We start from the raw sequence: 20,494 nt of genomic DNA, 5'->3' as shown, positions 1-20,494 counted from the left end.
TGTTCAAAGCATGTATGTAGTAAAGAGCAGTGAGGATATTGCATTCATAATCTCCTATTCCACTCAATATTAGGAAATAGTTTATGATGTCCTATCTGCGGGAAGCAAATCTAGTGATACAAACCCTGATTTCAAATATGTATCACTTACATCATTCAACATATCTAATAAAATTGTTGTTTATGACTTTATAGGGAGCCAAGTGCATTGCTGCTCCCTCCATGTATGTCTGCCTATACACAGTACAACATAAAGTTATCGCCAGCTGAACGGCTGCTCATGAATATCTAGTTATAACAAGAACGCACATGATTAGGCAGGGCCGGCGTTAGGGGGGGGGCAAAGAGGGCAGTTGCCCAGGGCCCCCATCCCCCAGGGGCCCCCTGCCCCAGTTACAGTGAGTGTTAGGTGCAGGACCGCACAGACAGCGTCCTGCAGCCTCTCTCAGTGATCTCTGGCTGCAGCTTATGGCTGCTATCAGGGGTCACACAGAGGCTACAGGACGCTCTGCTCCGGAGTGTGTAGCTTCCCCCTCCCCCTCCCTTCTGTACCATGTGATTTCCTCTCTCTTCCTGGTGAGGCTGGTGTGGAGCTGTTGGGACGATGAAGGAGAGGTCTGCAGGGTGAGGAGCACAGCCTCCTGCTGCTGCTGCCATGGACAAGGACAACTACACCCAGCATGCTGTTAGAGGGGGTAAGTATACTGTCCATGTAGTGTGTGTATGAATGCAGGTGTATAATGGATGAATGTAGTGTGTGTTACATGTCATGTGTATAGTGTATGGACTGGATGGTTTGGATCTGTATAATGTGTTTTCATGGATGTGTTAGAGTGTGTGTGTGTGTGTGTATATATATATATATATATATATATATATATATATATATATATATATATATATATATAGTAGTGGTTGGGTCCGCGGTTACACAGTGCAGGATGCACAGTCCTCATGGGGTTCGGTCCTTCACCCCAATCGTATTCCAGAAAAACAATCCGTGGACAGCATCTCCTTATAAAGTGCTTATTGCTTTATTGTGCCAGTTTGCAAAGATTCTTTGCAAACTGGCACAATAAAGCAATAAGCACTTTATAAGGAGATGCTGTCCTCGGATTGTTTTTCTATATATATATATATATATTGGTGTGTGTGTATTAGCACTGCTGACTCCAAGTGTTGAGGTGAATAGACTGTATATAGGAGCTGCAGCCATTCTCTGGTGACCACTGAGGCCGGTGATTGGATGCAGCTCCTATGTATAGTGTATGATTATGTCACTAAGGCAACACGGTGTATTTTATTGAGAAAAAAATAAGGTGGTGGTCACTGTATGGTGGTAATATTGGTCCGTATATAGTGTCATTATGCAGTGGTCAGTCTATGGTGGTAATATTGGTCTGTATATAGTGTGTATAGAGAGTTATTACCGCCATAGAGGGACCGCCACATAATGACTCTATATACACTATATACAGACCAATATTACTGCCATAGAGTGACCGCCACATAATGACTTTATATACACTATATACAGACCAATATTACCGCCATAGACTGACCGCCACATAATGCATAATGACTCTATATACACACTATATACAAACCATTATTACCACCATAGAGTGACCACCACATGATATTGGTCTGTATATAGTGTATATACAGTCATTATGTGGTGATCACTCTATGGCAGTAATATTGGTCTGTATATAGTGTATATATAGTGTCATTATGCAGTGGTCAGTCTATGGCGGTAATATTGGTCTGTATATAGTGTGTATAGTGTCATTATGCAGTGGTCAGTCTATGGTGGTAAAATTGGTCTGTATATAGTGTATATAGAGTTATTTCCGCCATAGAGTGACCGCCACATAATGACTCTATATATACAGACCAATATTACCGCCATAGAGTGACCGCCACATAATGACTCTATATATACACTATATACAGACCAATATTACCGCCATAGAGTGACCACCACATAATGACTCTATATACACTATATACAGACCAATATTACCGCCATAGACTGACCGCTGCATAACGACTCTATATACACTATATACAGACCAATATTACCGCCATACAGTGGCCGCCACATGATATTGGTCTGTATATAGTGTGTATATAGAGTCATTATGTGGTGATCACACTATGGTGGTAATATTGGTCTGTATATGGTGTATATATGGAGTCATTATGTGGTGGTCATGGTGTGTGCTGGTCTGTATATAGTGTCATTATGTGGCGGTCAGTCTATAGCGGTAATATTGCTCTGTATATAGTGTATACAGAGTCATTATGCAGTGGTCACTCTATGGCAGTAATATTGATCTGTATATAGTGTATACAGAGTCATTATGCGGTGGTCAGTCTATGGCGGTAATATTGGTCTGTATATAGAGTCATTATGCGGTGGTCAGTCTATGGTGGTAATATTGGTCTGTATATAGTGTATATAGAGTCATTATGTGGTGGTCACTCTATGGCAGTAATATTGGTCTGTATATAGTGTAATTATGTGATGGTCACTCTATGGCGGTAATATTGGTCTGTATATAGTGTATACAGAGTCATTATGCGGTCGTCAGCCTATAGTAGTAATATTGGTCTGTATATAGTGTATATAGAATCATGTGGCGGTCATGGTGTGGTGCTAATATTGGTGTGTATATAGTGTCATTATGGGGCAGTCACTTTATGGTGGTAATATTGGCCTATATATAAGAAAAGTTTTCTTCAATAACGGTATGGAGGTAATATTTGGTCCTGATAGAGTGATTTTTTATTTTATTTTTTAAAACAATGCATATAAATAGTTTTTGTGTTTACACCACTAGCAGCAGTCCCCGCAAGTAGCGGCAGTCCCGGCATGTGGCGGCAGTCCCGGCATGTGGCGGCAGTCCCGGCATGTGGCGGCAGTCCCCGCATGTGGTGGCAGTCCCGGCATGTAACCTTCTGAATTGACTCAATGTGACTAAGGGCCCTAATATACAGAGCAAAAATTGTCCTAACCTGGCCGATATCGCTCTGTGTATATAGAGACAACAGTAATCAAATGATTATTGTCTTTTGGCAAGTGTAAAAATCATTGTCTGATGATTGTGCGTATAACATAATAAAGCTGTTACTTACCTGATCATGTTCCCCGGTGTCCTCAGGCCTTGTCTCTTTGTTACGGCCAGTGATTGGCTGAACGGCCTGTCACCTCAGAGAGAGGACCAGAAGTGAGAGCTGGGACTGGGGGATCCCACAGACAAGGCCTGAGGACACCGGGGAACGTGATCAGCTAGTATATATCTTCATTGCTCACTATATACAGCAAGGGCTGCACACACATCACTAATGAGATATATATATATATATATATATATATATATATATATATAATCTCATCTGGCCCTGTCCTCCCCATACACAGGAATGTTCGGCACAGCTGAGCGTTTCTGTGTTCTCTATAGGAGGGGTAAGCCATAGCCAGACAGATCTGATGACGGCTTGTCTCTCTGAGAACAAAGAGGTTGGATGTTGATTTTCCATCAAGCCCAACCCCATATGTCCACTGATATCATGTCAGAGGACTGTACAAAGTGCCCCATGCACCTTACACTGATGGCCGAACCCACCACGAGCAGCAGGTACCACCAACAAGTGTATGGTAACCTTAAATTGCTGCTACAATATTTCAGCATTTGGGGCCCCACTTTGCTCAACTTTGCCCAGGGCCACATTTAGTCTAAAACCGGCCCTGTGATTAGGACTAGTAATAAAGTTGTCCGCGACTCGAGCATGCTCAAATCAGATCTCTCTGCATTTTTATACAAGTGGCTGAAGAAGTTGGATGCCGCCTTAGGAAGCCCTAGTAGTGTTGAGAGGATCTGTCAAAATGTTCAGGTTCGACAACGTTATCCAAACCTAAACGATTTTATTCCCCACCAGTGTTTGATTTCCCACAGCAGAAGTTGGATGCTGCCAGGAAAACATAGATACAGCCTATGGCCGAATCTGAACATTTTGACTGATCCGCTCAACACTACTGCTTAGAGCTGCATTCAACTTGCCAGCCACAGGTATTCAAATGCCAAACAATCCGACTCTAGTATGCTTATTTCTAACTAAAGGCCCTATTTCACGGGTCGTATAGAGGAGCAAACGAGCGCTCTCAGCACTCGTTTGCTCCTTGTTCCCTGCTCGCTGCCGCCGCTATACAACGCGACAGCAGCGAGCAGGTGAATGCGGGAGGGGCGGCGGGGAGCTGCGGGGGGGGGGCTGCCCGGGGGATCACTGATCGTCCGGGCAGCCCATAGGATACAGGAGCGTCTGCTGCCGATGCTCCTATTCAACGGAGCGACGGCATCAGATCGTTGCTGTATCAGTCGCTTGAAAAACAAGCGACTGCAACGATCAGCCGACATGAACGATGTCGGCTGATCGTTGCACTCTATTCCACAAGACGATTATCGTCCGTAGCGGCCAATATTGGCCGAATACAGACGATAATCGTTCCGTGGGATAGGGCCTTAAAGGGAACCAATCACCCAGAAAATCAATGTAAAGACAAGGATATGTGCTGATAGATCACCCAGCACACTTCCCAAATATGCCCCTGTAACCTCTGTGCCCCCCTCAATTAGACAGTAATCTTACTTTGTTCAGGTCACGCGCTGTATGTAAATTTTTGCTAAGTAGTCCTGGTGGGCGTATGTAGTCCTGGTGGGCGTATGTAGTCACGGTCCGGGGGCGTATCTAGTCACGGTCTGGGGCTGTAATCACGCCCAGAGGGGCGTGATTCGGAGGCTTGCGGTCCAGTGACGTCATCCGGCGGCTTGCGTTCCGCGGTGCGGCCGCGCTGACGTGTTCGGGAACCCGTGCATGCGCAGTACGGCGGGAGACGACGCTGACGTACTGCGCATGCGCGGGTTCCCGAACACGTCAGCGCGGCCGCGACGCGGAACGCAAGCCGCCGGATGACGTCACTGGACCGCAAGCCTCCGAATCACGCCCCTCTGGGCGTGATTACAGCCCCAGACCGTGACTACATACGCCCACCAGGACTACATACGCCCACCAGGACTAGTTAGCAAAAATTTACATACAGCGCGTGACCTGAACAAAGTAAGATTACTGTCTAATTGAGGGGGGCACAGAGGTTACAGGGGCATATTTGGGAAGTGTGCTGGGTGATCTATCAGCACATATCCTTGTCTTTTCATTGATTTTCTGGGTGATTGGTTCCCTTTAAGCTACACTTGATTTACAGAACATCTGTGATTTTATAACACCAGCTGCATAAAGGGTAGTAGTACACGCTATAGTAGTAGCTGCATGAAGGGTAGTAGTACTACATGGCGTCTGTCACCGGTTCATGTTTCCTCCCAGATAAAACCAGTGACAAATTCCCAGGCATTCCCTACATGCCGTCATGTAAAGAGCTCTTACACCGCTGTCTATGAATTCACAGTTGATATTTATAGGACATGAATTTCTACTGCTGTCAATGTGTTCTTATTCAATGATAGATGAGAGTGGGTAGTAATTAGAGATGAGTGAAACTACAGTAGGAACAAAGCGAATCGCCTTGTTCCCATTGGCATGCTTTGTTCCCATTGTAGATTCGCTCATCTCTAGTAGTAAGGAAAGCTGCCAGGATACTGACCACAGTGTTGGTGATCTCCTGTAGAAGTGCCAGCTCTTCTTCTTCTGTTAACTGCTGCTCCTTTATATGACTGTTTTCCTGCATGACCTCTGTCTCTTTTGGGGTGGTTGTCGAGCTGTCCTTCCTCTCACCAGATACTTTTTCCACATCTTTAAAACTAAGAACAAATTGGTATAAATTTTGTAGAGCCAGACTTTGGGAGCGAGCATGCCACAGAATTATCACTGAGAAAATAAGGTATTTGTAGTTTTTGGCTATTAAAGAGTCACTGTCGTGATTTTTTTTTGCGGAAATCAATAGTCCAGGCGATTTTAAGAAATGTTGTAATTAGGATTATAAGCCGAAAAATGAATTTTTATCATGAATAAGCAGTTTGAAGCTTTCCCCCCTGTCTTCATTGTTTGCCTATGGAGAGAGGGAAGAGACACCAAAACAGGACAACAAAGAGTTAATTAAAAGCTACATTACCCTCTGTCCTCTCTCCTCTGACATCACCACTGACCTCTCTAACCTCTGAATAGCACTCTGAATAGCTAGCTCCCCTGCTGAGTAAACCTTTGTTCTCTGTTTTCTGCTGCCAACATTTCTGCTCCGTCTCTTTTCCCTTCATAGAACAGACAGGACGCGTCTGATTGAGATTTCCTGATTGTGAGCAGTGGATGACAGAAAGGAGAGGAGGGGGGGGACCTGGGAAAAGGCTTTTTAAATGCAGATAATGGCATATTTGCCTAATAAACCCAATTACAAAGTTTCTTAAAATCGCCTGGACTATTGATTTCTGCCAAAAAAAAAAATAATAATAATTCACGACAGTGACTCTTTAACCATTTCCATAATGTTACCAATGTTAAGCAGTGAACTTGGGCATAACTAGAATACTGTAAATGGACTAAGGTAATGTTTAAAGTGTGCCTGGGATATTTGTATCTAAGTTGTATGCTCTTTATTTTCTTTGCAGGGTATGGGGAAAGGTCAGGTCAGAGGTCAGGTTTGAGCAAACAGATACCAAGAAGGGCCCTATTAAACAGGGTGATTATCAGCCGAGCATGTCGATATCGCCCTGTGTAATAGGACTAGAGATCAGCTGGCAAACGCCTGATTGGGCTGTTCCAACATATTAAATAATCATCGGCTTTCAGCTGTATATCTTTCTGCCCAGTAAGGACTGCACAAATGATCCAGCCCAGCTGAGCTAATTGAGGCTTGTGAGAGATCTGTAAAAAAGTGCAGATCAGCAAGATCAGTGCTCATTTGCAGATGGCCTTGAGTTATTAATAAGGCCCTAATGGTCCTTTTATGCAGAGCGATAATCGAACGATTTACGATTTTGAAGTAACAATGTGTTTGTTTTATGACGATCAGTGTTTAGACAAAACGATATATCGTTAGAACAAATCGTTATAGCAATCGTTTTAAGATCGCTTAAGCCCATCTCACACATAGGGTTAACCGTTGAAAGACTGTTTACGCGAAGCGATCTGCGTATTTTCAGTGAACGGCCAACGATGATTTGAGAACTTGGTGAAAGATCACAATGAACAATTTATTGTTTGTCGCTTGATCGTTCGCTGTTATCGTAGCGATAGTTATCGTAATTATTTGAACGATAATCGTTGCGTTTAAAAGGACCATAAGTCAGACAACTTACTAAGTTGCACAGCGACCTCCAGTCTCTTCCCTGACAGATCATGTTGGTGGAGAAAAGGGTTGGGCATGTTGTATTGTTAATGCATTACCCTTTTGTTCTAGGAGAGATAAGTCCACACCAGAGTTGTCTAGCTGCAAGCTGACCCCTTTCATAAAGAAAACATGAATGTTTGACCAGTTCGACTATTTGGGAGAGACTGAATATGTATGGCCAACCTGGGGGGGGGGGGGGTGTATATGTAGTGTATAGCAGTTGTTTCGGCTCCAGAAATGGGTGTGTTATGCAGTTAACAATGAACAGCTTTTTGTGTAAGGTGTCTGGGTCTCTTTACACCTTCCGAACTTCAGGTGTCCGTAGCTGTAAACAAGTGCTGATCAGCGAGATCACCGCTCTTAGCAGTGCCTTTAGAAGGGGTGATTGATTACGCATCCATTTACACAGGGAGATGTGTGGCAAATAGCTATACATTTTGCCACCGCACAAAACATGCAATCAGCCAATGAACAGGCATTTTCCCACTCTTTGACTGATCACCGACTATCATATAAATTAGTGTTTCTAGCAATGTTCATTGCCGATAATCAGGCTGTGTAAAGGGGGATTTACACTCCAATGGCACACATTTTTGGTATTTGCAAAACACAAACTTTTTTATCATTCCCTGCACCAGCAAAAAACTGCACAAATTTTTAGTGCAAGCTCCTGTTTTGCGTAAAAAATTCAACAAATTATCACTTTGCACTATTTTTACATTATGCAGTGACACAGGAAATAAATTCCACCCAAAGTTTATGTTTTGCAACTACAAAGAGTGTGTTCCTCACTGGAGTTTACTGTCAAAAGATGCAGAGAGTGAGGATCTACACCAGGGGTGGGGAACTTTTTCCCTGTCAAGGGCCATTCAGCATTAATAAAATAATTAGCGGGCCACACTCAATGTTATACTGTGCGCGGCAGCAGGGTAGCGTGGGTGCACAGCACCCAGGGCAAAACAAAGTATTGTTCCCCTAGTGCCCCTGCTATTGCAGTAAACCTCTGTGATGCCCCTTGTACCTGATGTGAATCCTTAGTGATGCCCGGTAGCTAGAGTTAACCCCCAGTGATGCCCCTGGTAGCTGTAGTTAACCCCTTATTGATGTCCCTGGTAGTCTAGTTAACCCCCAAGTGATGCCCCTGGTAATCATAGTTAACCCCCAATGATGCCCTGGTAGTCATAGTTAACCACCAGTGATGCCCCTTGTAGTCATAGTTAACCCCCAGTGATGCCCCTGATAGTCATAGTTAACCCCCAGTGATGCCCCTGATAGTCATAGTTAGAGCCCCAGTGATGCCCCTGCTAGTCATAGTTAACCCCTCAGTGATGTCCCTACTGGTCATACTTAACCCCCTAGTGATACCCCTGCTAGTCATAGTTAAACCCCCAGTGATGCCCCTGCTGGTCATTGTTAACCCCCCAGTGATGCCCCTGCTGGTCATTGTTAACCCCCCAGTGATGCCCCTGCTGGTCATAGTTAACCCCCCAGTCATGTCCCTGGTAGTGTTCTTTGCTCCCAGTGTCTGTCCCAAATAAAAAAATAAACATCCCACTCACCTTTTCTCTGTTCCTACACTGCCCAGGTCCTCCTAGTCTGTGCCGGTCTTCTCCTGCAAGCGACCAGACACAGGAGAATGCTCCTTCCCCAACAGAGCGGCGCACATCTTCTGCCTCCTGCGGGCCGTGCGAGGTGACGTCATTTTATCGCGCGCGGCCCGCAGGAGACAGAAGATGTGCACCGCTCTGGTGGGGAAAGAGTCTGCACAGACAGCATTCTCCTGTGTCTGGCCGCTGTCACAGACACAGGAGGATGCTATATATGTCGGCTCCTGCCCCACTAGAGCAGCGCACATCACATGGGAGCTGCGGGCCGCATCTGGAGGCCTCAGGGCCGGATGTTCCCCACCCCTGGTCTACACGGTAAGGCTAAATTCATAAGCGTATAATTTCATTAAGCAATGGCCGTAGTTGCAGTTTTGCAACCACGGCTGTTATTTAATGAAATTACTGATCACATTAAAGTCTATGGAATCCCAGCCGGAGTGTATACACTCTGGCCGGGATTCCAATTGGCTGCACAAAAAACTGATATGTCAGTTTTGTGCAGCTGCTATTCATTGAACTTCATTCATTGAACTGACACTGGCCGTTCTGTGACATGTCCGGGTCATGGAACGGCCGGTATCTTACGTAGTGTGAACCCAGCCTAAAATAGGAATTGTGAATAGTGCATAATGTATATAAATAATGTTAGAGAATTAAGATCAAAGATGGGAGGTTACTCACGGTTCAGGATTGTTCCCACTTCTACCAGGGGGCTTTGTGTTTTGTGTCTTTATAGCTTCTGAGGCCTTGGGTTTTAGGTTTGTTTGTTTTCCCGAGTCTAGGAAAAAAAAATCAGGGCAGATGCTTCAATTGCATGCATTGGCCTTTTTTTACATTGTCATTTAAAAAAATAAGCACTCTAAGCATAGTGAATTGTGCAGAAGCTTAAAGGGGTTTTCAGATTAAAACCTATCCACAGGATAGGGGACAAGTTAGAGGTCGCAGGGGGTCTGACCTCGTGCTCCAGATCGGCCACTGATCATAGTGAATACATATCCAAAGGGAGAAATGTATGCAAAGTAGCTCTCTGAAGCCACTCTTTGGAGGTAACTTTTAAGAAGCCTTGAGACATGACTGTAAGCCAAGCATGAACTCTCCAGAAACAGAACGTAATCTGCAGACAGCTGTTTTGTGGTTGATGGCTGTCATCAGTACAGAGCAGAGTGGTGGCTGGCTAAGAGGCCAAGGGATAATGCTTTAGGACAGTGTTAGGCTATGTTTTCCACTATGTTGTTTATATAAATAAAAAAAAAGAACAGACGCTAATTGCAATGAAATTGGGTTCCGACTTCGTTATTTTAACATCCGATTTTTAGAACAGATGTTAAAATAATGAACATGCCTATTATTTTCAGACTCTGTTTACCTGTTTACACAATGTAAAGTATGGCTGGCAGCTGTACTTTACATTGTAGTCAATGGTTAATTAAATTGTAGGCACACCCAACGGTGCTCGCAATTCAATTGTAAAAATATAATGTTCCTGCTGCCGATACAGAAGTATCGGCTGCAGGAACGTGCTGAATGCCGCCCAGTTGTCTGGGAGTAAAAAACCGTCCGTTACTATGCAACAGACAGTTTTATACTACAGTCATGGCCAAAAGTTTTGAGAATGACACAAATATTATATTTTCACATGATCTGCTGCCCTCTGTTTTTTATGTGTGTTTGTCAGATGTTTTTATCACATACAGAAATATAATTGCAATCATATTATGAGTAACAAAACCTTATATTGACAGTTAGAATGAGTTAATGCAGCAAGTCAATATTTGCAGTGTTGACCCTTCTTCAGGACCTCTGCAATTCTCCCTGGCATGCTCTCAATCAACTTCTGGACCAAATCCTGACTGATAGCAGTCCATTCTTGCACAATCAATGCTTGCATTTTGTCAGAATTTGTTGGTTTTTGTTTGTCCACCCGTCTCTTGATGATTGACCACAAGTTCTCAATGGGATTAAGATCTGGGGAGTTTCCAGGCCATGGACCCAAAATCTCTTGTTTTGTTCCCTGAGCCATTTAGTTATCACCTTTGCTTTATGGCAAGGTGCTCCATCATGCTGGAAAAGGAATTGTTGATCGCCAAACTGCTCTTGGACGGTTGGGAGAAGTTGCTCTTGGAGGACATTCTGGTACCAGTCTTTATTCATGGCTGTGTTTTTAGGCAAGACTGTGAGAGAGCCGATTCCCTTGGCTGAGAAGCAACCCCACACATGAATGGTTTCAGGATGCTTTACAGTTGGCATGAGACAAGACTGGTGGTAGCGCTCACCTCGTCTTCTCCGAATAAGCTGTTTTCCAGATGTCCCAAACAATCAGAAAGGGGATTCATCAGAGAAAATGACTTTACCCCAGTCCTCAGCAGTCCACTCCCTGTACCTTTTGCAGAATATCAGTCTGTCTCTGATGTTTTTTCTGGAGAGAAGTGGCTTCTTTGCTGCCATCCTTGAGACCAGGCCTTGCTCCAAGAGTCTCCGCCTCACAGTGCGTGCAGATGCACTCACACCTGCCTGCTGCCATTCCTGAGCAAGCTCTGCACTGCTCGTAGCCCGATCCCGAAACTGAAACACTTTTAAGAGACGGTCCTGGCGCTTGCTGGTCTTTCTTGGGCGTCTTGGAGCCTTTTTGGCAACAATGGACCTCTCTCCTTGAAGTTCTTAATGATGTGATACATTGTTGACTGAGGTGCAATCTTTCTAACTGCGATACTCTTCCCTGTTAGGCCATTTTGTGCAGTGCAATGATGACTACACGTGTTTCTTTAGAGATAACCATGGTTAACAGAAGAGAAACAATGATGCCAAGCACCAGCCTCCTTTTAAAGTGTCCAGTGGTGTCATTCTTACTTAATCATGACAGATTGATCTCCAGCCCTGTCCTCATCAACACCCACACCTGTAGAACACCCGGAGCAGGATTTACCAGAAGAGTTCCGAGTTTTGGAAACCTTTGGGAAACATTCCGGATATAAGGTCAACATCTCTAAAAGTGTTCTCTTGGATCTGTCCCCCCAAAAGGCACTCTCCAAGGCGGGTCTATCGATACCGGTACAGGTCTCTCACTCATCTATAAGATAACTGGGGATTAATATAGGGAGGACGCCCCAAACTATATACTCCCTAAACTTCCCACCAATAATCCAAAAAGCAATTGGCGAATTGCATCACTGGTCTTATCTGCCTCTACCTCTCTTGGCACGCTGTCACTTACTTAAAATGATGTCCTTTAGCAAAATGCTATACCCCCTGCAAACAATCCCATTATTACTAAAGCACTTAGATGTCACAAAACTCCAAAAAGCGTTCTCAGGCTTCATATGGGCGGGTAAAAGGCCACGCGTAGCATACAAAAAATTTGTCTTAGCTAAGGACCAAGGGGGGCTCAATATGCCGGATATAAGACTGTATAACTTAGCGTGCTTGATGCGCCACGGGATTGATTGGCTTAGGGGGTCGGAGGGGTTCTCTAATGTAGGTATTGAGAGCAAATTAGCTTCCCCATGGTCTCTGAATTCATTATTGCATACTACTTTCTCAGCTCTCCCCAGCCATATAAAAAAGAGTGTTTTGTTTAGGGATACAGTGGCCGCTTGGAAAACCATCAGAACCAAATTGTTACTACCCCACAAAGTGAGCAAATTTATGACCTTATGGAATCATATGGAATTTCCAGCAGGCAGGGAAAACAAACTGTTTAGAGTATGGCAGTCCAGAGGGATCCTGAGGGTCAAAGATGTGTTGCATGATTCTAAACCAAGACTGCTTACCTGTTCTGAGTTACTTGCTACTAAGGGGCTCCCATCAGGTCATTTTTTGGCATACAATCAAGTAGTGTCCTTCTTATCTGCAAGATTGCGAGACTGGTCGGGAGAATGTGAAAGGGGGGTTTTGGATGGCTATGTGAAAAGTGAAAATGTGGGCCACTCATTGTCTCTTCTTTATCAAGATTTGAGGGATAATGACTTGGCTCGGGTCTCTCGGCCAGTATTCCAATACTGGGAGAGGAAACAGGGCTTGTTGAAGCCGATTTTGTCTGGGTGGGAGGCGGTGAGAAAGTCAGTGATAAATGACAGATGGCGAGAAACTCAATTTAAAATCCTACATCATGCCACATATGGTTTTTCATGCCTAAAACGCCCGCTCACCCGAGCAGAATTACGGCTTGCCCGAATTGTTCCTCTCCAGGTACGGATCTACAACATGGTCTATTGGACTGTCCCAGGGTGTCCCAGTACTGGAGTACCTTAGCCAACCTCCTGCAACGTAAACTAAACATAACTCTGGCTCTTGACCCTTTACCTTTGCTCTTGCATGTCTCCCCGGAGGATCAGCCAATGTCTCATTTAACACATGTTTTTATTTTAGTGGCAAAAAGGTGCTTGTTGGCGAAATGGCTGAAGTCTGATATGCCCACAATGGCCGAGGTACTAGCTCAGGTTAAATATTATCTGCAAATGGACCAACTGGAAACTGAACTACAAAAGGAGAAACTTACAAAATCCTTTTTCAAAAAATGGACAACTTTTATTTGTACATTTCTCACATCACAGGAAATCAAACAAGTGGTCCGTCCATTTAAGCTTACAGAATGTTATCTGAAGGGAGAGTTGGCTGGCTCTCTGGGCAGGCTGCAGGTATAATTCAGAGGGGTATATCTGGGGACATCTTCGTGTCTGTAAATGGTATGGTCGCTTGGCAGGAAAGGGTCTCTCTCGCAGGATACGGGGAGGGGGGGGGGGGTGATAGTTTGGGGGGTTTGGTTGGGAGGGTATATGTTGTTGATGTTGAGAACACGTGAGGATATGACGCAAGATATGACAACAGAAGGAGAGTCATATGGTATGATGTTCCAATGGGTATAACTATGTAGATGCTTATGGACATCAATATTGTTGGGAACTATTAACGTATCTCAATTCTCATGTGATACCGTATTGTTTCATGACAGTCTGTAGCTGCACTTTATAACTATGTGTTGTTATATAAAAATTTTATGTTGAAAAATAATAAAAATATATTTAAAAAAAACAAAACAAAACAAAAAAAAACACCCACACCTGTGTTAATAGAAGAATCACTGAAACGATGTTAGCTGGTCCTTTTAAGGCAGGGCTGCAATGATGTTGAAATGTGTTTTGGGGGATAAAGTTCATTTTCTAGGCAAATATTGACTTTGCAAGTAATTGCTGTTAAGCTGATCACTCTTTATAACATTCTGGAGTATATGCAAATTGTCATTTTAAAACTGAAGCAGTAGACTTTGTAAAAATTAATATTTGTATCATTCTCAAAACGTTTGGCCATGACTGTGTGTGAACATAGCCTTAGAGTGTTAAGACAAATGGAGACTTCATGCCCTTCCCTTTATGCTCTCTGCCGTGCTGTGGATAACAGTCCAAGAACCCACTAAGAAACTATATGTAGATTTTCATATTTTAATTTGATGACCTCATATTAAAATGTACTTGAAATGGAATAAAAAAACCAATAATATTATTATTCTAATGGACATAGCAGAAGCCCGTTATTGTGCTAAATGTATTCAACCATCCGCATCAACATCCACACCAACTGTACCTTTGAGGACTTGTACAGGTTTCTTGCTGTGGTCCTGATTCTGGCCAGTAGAGGGAGCTAAAACATCATTATGTCTACTTTCCTGTGGTCCAATTGTATCCTGTACATTACGCGCACCTTCATTATGTGATTTCCCCTCCTTTAGCTTTGGTCTGATGTTTGCGGCATCTGGGTAAGCAAAAAGGTTATTAATAACAGAAATGTGAAATACTGTAAATATTTTTTTTTTTATTGCCATTATAATATTAAATGTTTCAATTTACTTCTAATCTGGAATTTTCTGTATTCATATTGACGTGTAAACTTTTTGCATTACATGTATGACTGAAGACGAGCAGAGACCAAAATAGTCCAGATATCAACATATGCTAATATACCAGTAGATAATCATATGTTTTCCAGGAATTTTCATTTTTTGTATTCATCATCCTCCCCTATTAGAGATGAGCGAACCTGGAGCATGCTCGAGCCGATCCAAACCCGAACTTTCGGCATTTGATTGGCTGCTGAAGTTGGATAAAGCCCTAAGGCTATGTGGAAAACATGGATATAGTCATTGGCTGTATCCATGTTTTCCAGACAACCTTAGAGCTTTATCCAAGTTCAGCAGCCTCAGCTAATCAAATGCCGATCGTTCGGGTTCGGATCGACTTGAACCCGAACCCGGTTCGTTCATCTCTATCCCTTATCTGAATATAAGTAAGGAAAAAAAGAGGTTACTAAAATGAGTGAGGCTCAGGTTATTATGTTTCTGGCTGAGAGATTGTCATCAAATGACTCCATGTAAAACTAAAGGTAACCATACACATAGGGGGAGATTTATCAAACTAGTGTAAAATAGAATTTTCTTAGTTGCCCCTAGCAACCAATCAGATTCCACTTTTTCATTTATCACAGGTCCTTTGCAAAATGAAAGGTGGAATCTGATTGGTTGCTAGGGGCAACTAAGACAATTCTACTTTTACACCAGTTTGATAAATCTTCCCCATAGAGTTTAAAGGAGTACTCCAGAGAAAAAGAAATGTTTTCAAATCAAATGGTGTCAGAACTTTATACAGCTTTTTAATTCACTTCTATTTAAAAAATCTTCCAGTACTTATCAGCTGCTGTGTGCCCAGCAGGAAGTGCTGTATTCTTTCCAGTCTGCTGCCACCTCTGTCCATGTCAGGAACTGTCCAGAGCAGCAGAGGTTTTCTATGGGTATATGTTACTGCTCTGGACATTTCTCGTCCTGGCAGCAGAGAGCACTGTGTCAGAATGAGAAAAATACACAACATTCTGCAGGACATACATATACATACATATATTTTTTTTTTAAATAGAAGTTTACAAATCTACATAATCTTCTGACACTATTTGATTTGAAAACATTTCTTTTTTGTGTGCAGTACCCCTTTAAGAACGAACAAAAGTCCAGAAAAAAGAATAAAAATCAGTTTGGTAACCCTGCATATTATCAATAAGATTAAATATGTTATATGTAAATCACTGTCTTAGAAATATACCCTCATGGCAAGTGACTGGTTCCAAAGTGACCTTTGGGACCCATTAGCCTGGCACCTGGTGGGTTAGTAAATGCATGTAGAATTTCGACTCTAGGGCTATTTCCCTGTCCATATCCCTAATGAGAAAATTACTATTATTATAATTAAATGGAAAAGTACAATATCAGTATAAGCTGTCACCTGGTGCGGGCTGGTGGTCCTCTTGTTTTGTCTCTTGGCTTGTTTCATGCTTATTCTTTACCCGTAGATCTGTTTTGTGCTCATCTCTTTTCTCTTTTTCTGCTTTTTGCATATTTTGGTTCTGCTATTAAATGAAGAATATTGCTGAGATGTACTGTAATTCATACAACCTACCACACCTATGTTACAGCAGATGTCACAATACCCTGTTCTGTAAAAAAGGGACCGGGTTATAGTGATAAAATTATACAAAATTGCTCAGGCAACATTTCATATTAGTTAATAGCCACTAAAAAAGAATATAGTGGACTCATTGTTGGGAGTTTCTTTATATTCAAGGTAAAAGTGATCGTCCCTCTCTCCAGTGACTGACATCTGCTGAGTATCCAGGCAGATCTATATCGCTATACTGTGCTGCTCTTATATTGGGGAGTATGGGCTTGGGCCGGGATACAAAAAGTTAAGCCCAGATTTCCTCCGCTCCTGTCCTGACAGTGCCAAATGTATGTGGAGCAGCACTAGGTTAACACTACTACTGGAGCTCTGTTTGGAGCCGCCATTGGAGAGTCCATTAGGCGCCAGAGAATGGATCCAGATGGACCTTTTAAGAACGGACACTAATTGATGGAGACAAATACCCAACAGATCCTATTGATGTCAATGAGGTCTGTCAGGTTTCCATCTGGTGTCTGTTTATTTTTCAGGACATGAGCGGACAAAAAAATGACTTTTTGCATATATTTTTCATCTGTGCAGATCCTGCTAAATAAATGGAGCTTCCTGAACACCTAAGAACCACTATATACTTGGCATATAGAATTACATTAAAATAGGAGATATATCCAGATGTTCTGCACATTGACAATGACATTCCAGGAAAGATATATATGGAAATGTATTCTTCTCTTCCCAGCCTAATATAGTACAGTAGATGCATTCTGTCAGTGACAGGAGCAGTGAAGGCATGTTCTGTTGCATAATGCTGTGCATATTTGTAAGTACATGGTGGAGTACATCAAAGGCAAAATATGAAGCTGTTTAGGTTGTTTTCAGTAGAGATGTTGATAACAAAGATCAGACTATAAATGGAGCCACATACTGTAAGGATACTGTGTCTGTTGTTGTTGAGCTTGTCGGTGTATGCATATGAAGACGACCCCTGCTGTAATGAAGAATCCAGCGGCTCCTTGTCTGGTGTGCTCCTGCCAGAAGCCTCAGCGTGGATCTTATAAGAGAGAGATCACAATATTTGCTTTATATCAATCACTGTGTCCTGTTACATCTGAAACATTTATATGGTTTATTTTGTATGATAGCAAATAATCATGTTGTTTGGATGTGGTATTTGTTTGTGTGTCACCCCACTGGAAGATACTGGCATTTTCAGATTCACAGTTATTTTTTTTTTTCAAGAACAGCGCCACCCCTGTCTTTAGGTTGGGTGTGGAATTACAATTCAGCTCCAGTTACTTCAATAGTGAGCTGAAAAAGTACACCCAAACTGAGAGCGGTGCAGTTTCTGGAAGGAACCAACTATGTTTTTCTAAACCTAAACAACTCCTATAAATATTTTATGCCACAGGACAGACATACTAGCTGCTTTACAATTCCTCAAAGAATGAGACATCTTGCCAATAATGTCCGTAATAACATTGTTACATGGCACATACCGGGGCTTTATTATGAGATGGAAGATCCTGTCGTACATTCTGAGGAGCTCTATGTGGTGGAAGACTGTATTTCTGGGAAGGCTGTCCAAGAACAGTAAGGAAAAGTAAGATGTTAATTAAAAATACATGTGGCAACGGAGTGTGTCTCATAAAATAGCCTACTGTTTAAATCGAGTTTTTATTTTAAACATATGTCTTAAGGATTTTGGTGATTTTTCCTTAATTTCCATTTTACTATCAATATTATAAAATAATCCTTAGATTTTGCCATTCTAATTTTGGCCACTAGGCTTCGCGCTTTGTTTTTTATTTTACATGAACAGGACGGTGTGTGGATGCCAGTGGTGCAGTCCCACCTGCCGATTCCCGATCACAGTGATGGTCTATTCCCAAGCACCAGCACGCCCCGGGCGATCTCTCCTCCCCTCTGTGACACCGCCCCCTTGACTCTGATGGAGCTGTGTCACAGAGAGGAGGGGTTTCATCACACTGGGGGTCGGCGGGCCTGCCCCCAGTGCTCAGGGCGTGCTGCTGCTTGGGATTAGACCAGCACTGTGAGTGGGAACCGTAAGGTGGTTCAAAAATAGGACAGCGCCACTGGCATCCCCGCACCATCCTGTTCATGTAAAAAGCCCAAAGTGATGTACCTAGTGGTATTTTCGCTTTAATTCTGTACAAATCATTTCCCAGCATGCTCACCTTGTCATCATAGACAGGAATACAGTGACCGGTGAGACCAGTGTATAGATAACAGAGGTACACACAACAGCTGCTGCTCACAACTCAGCACCCTTGTCCCTGTGTAATGAACCTATAGAGCATGCTCACAAATGTCTCTCATACAAAGAATAGGAGTTGGAGATGTTCATTATGTCTCTCCATGAGGCTTGCAGTAAAGCATGGGGGTATCCAGTGCCACAAAAACATAGCCACTTTTTTCTAGAGACAGCCCGACTCTTGTCTCTAGTTCAGGTATGGTTTACAATTAAGCTCCATTCACTTTAATAAAACGAAGTTGCAAAACCTAAACCCAAACTGGAGACAAGAGTGGGGCTGTCTCTGGAAGAAAGTGGCCATTTTGTAGCTCTGGATAACCCCTTTAAATAGTCTGAAGATTTTGTCCATTTCTAAAGCTAAGTAAGGAGACAGTCCATCAATTTGAATAAAATGTGTCCAACCTTTTCATTGTGTATTTAGGCACAGTGACATACAAATTAGTGTGGCTCTGCCTGGTACTGCACCTCAGCCCTGCCCAGATTCTGTATAGGTTTCTAACATATGGATGCTTTACAAAAAAATCCCCCCCCCCAAAAAAAAAAATACTCAGAAGAAATCTATTTGTCTATCTACTATAACTACACACATCTTTTGTTTTTCAACACCTACCTGAATGCTTTGGCCAGATGTACCTTCATCTTCAGTGTTTTGATCCTGAAAATCATCAGATCTTGTACTGGAGGCTTCATCATCACCATTTTCAGACTCAGTTTCTGCAGAATAATGCTTGGCTTCCTGTTGCGAGACAAAAAAATACCCTTTTTTGCTATATAACATTTTTAGGTCACCTGACCTGAACCATCCAGACACAGGTCTGAACCATCCAGACACAAAGCCCTAACTACTGGCTATGATCTGGAGAGCCATCACATATGACAGTCAGTCACCCTTAGTAGTGATACAAGGGGCATTAACAGCTCAGCGATATGTGCAGGACATCTTGCAGCCATATTGTTAAAAGGATAATGCTTGCCCACAAAGCACGGGTTTCCTAGGAATGCCTGCGTCAGATTGCAGCTCTTCCTTGCCCTATCAGTTGAGCATTTACAGGACCAGCTAGGACACCAGATTCAGCAACCTTTTGTGCAGGAGCTAAAGGTCCAGCTACAACTGTGGGCAAATTGCAGGATGCTTTACAGAACCTGTATCTTCTATGACTATTTGTACCTCATTGTCTATCCAGATTAGAGGCACCCAAAAGGTACTAGACTCTCTTATCAATCAATTATTTTTTTTTTAATATAGCCCTTTACTTGAATATTGTAAACACTTAAATATATCATCTGCACATTCACATGTATACATTTTCTTTTGAGTCAAACAACTCAAAAAGAAAACAGAAGTACAATCTTTGCCATATACTTCCCCTTCTTTTATGATCCACAATATCAAAAAAATGAATAAAACTGCAATCAAATGACAGGTCAGAATGTACCCTAATATGTGGGACATGAAAGGATCCAGCTTGATTTTGTTACATCAAGGACCGCAACAAAATGGCCAATCTCTTTAAATTTTCACTTAGAGGCTACGATCACACATAGTATTTCCACCAGTCTTTTTTTAACCAAAACCAGTAGTGGGTTGAAAACCTGCTTTTTATTCAAAAAGACTGACAGAAATGCTATGTATAAATGTAGCCTATAGATTGAATATATCTTTACCTTGAATTAATGAATGATCATTTAAAAGTTGTTTGGTGATTATTTTTATATTATTCCTCATATTAGAATCAGTTGGAGGATCTGATGCATTTAAAGGGGTTATCCAGCGCTACAAAAACATGGCCACTTTCCCCCTACTGTTGTCTCCAGTTCAGGAGCGGTTTGCAATTAAG

At 42.6% G+C, this 20,494-nt stretch overlaps 1 protein-coding gene and 1 long non-coding RNA gene across 6 annotated transcripts in view; one reads left to right on the top strand and one right to left on the bottom strand.

The window, feature by feature from the left end:
• The window catches only part of KIAA2012 (KIAA2012 ortholog), a 124,074-nt gene that overhangs the window by 10,573 nt on the left and 93,007 nt on the right, over window positions 1–20,494 (bottom strand). For 3 of the 5 annotated variants that reach the window (XM_069983293.1, XM_069983296.1, XM_069983294.1), the window contains exons 16-22: window positions 19,267–19,392; window positions 17,881–17,961; window positions 17,310–17,435; window positions 16,211–16,334; window positions 14,526–14,693; window positions 9,630–9,726; window positions 5,662–5,818 (exon numbers count right to left, since the gene is read on the bottom strand). In XM_069983293.1, coding sequence (XP_069839394.1) covers window positions 5,662–5,818; window positions 9,630–9,726; window positions 14,526–14,693; window positions 16,211–16,334; window positions 17,310–17,435; window positions 17,881–17,961; window positions 19,267–19,392 — 879 coding nt within the window. The remainder of the gene's footprint in view (window positions 1–5,661; window positions 5,819–9,629; window positions 9,727–14,525; window positions 14,694–16,210; window positions 16,335–17,309; window positions 17,436–17,880; window positions 17,962–19,266; window positions 19,393–20,494) is intronic. The other 2 variants (XM_069983298.1, XM_069983295.1) reach the window with 2 other exon arrangements.
• Window positions 606–18,050, top strand: LOC138800978 (uncharacterized). The gene is made up of 2 exons (XR_011364546.1): window positions 606–694; window positions 17,793–18,050. It is a non-coding gene; the product is annotated as an uncharacterized lncRNA (long non-coding RNA).

This window comes from Dendropsophus ebraccatus, chromosome 9 (genome assembly GCF_027789765.1).
Source record: "Dendropsophus ebraccatus isolate aDenEbr1 chromosome 9, aDenEbr1.pat, whole genome shotgun sequence".
NCBI lineage: Eukaryota > Metazoa > Chordata > Amphibia > Anura > Hylidae > Dendropsophus > Dendropsophus ebraccatus.
Note: the sequence above shows the minus strand (reverse complement) of the source record. Positions and strands in the feature narration are given on the sequence as shown.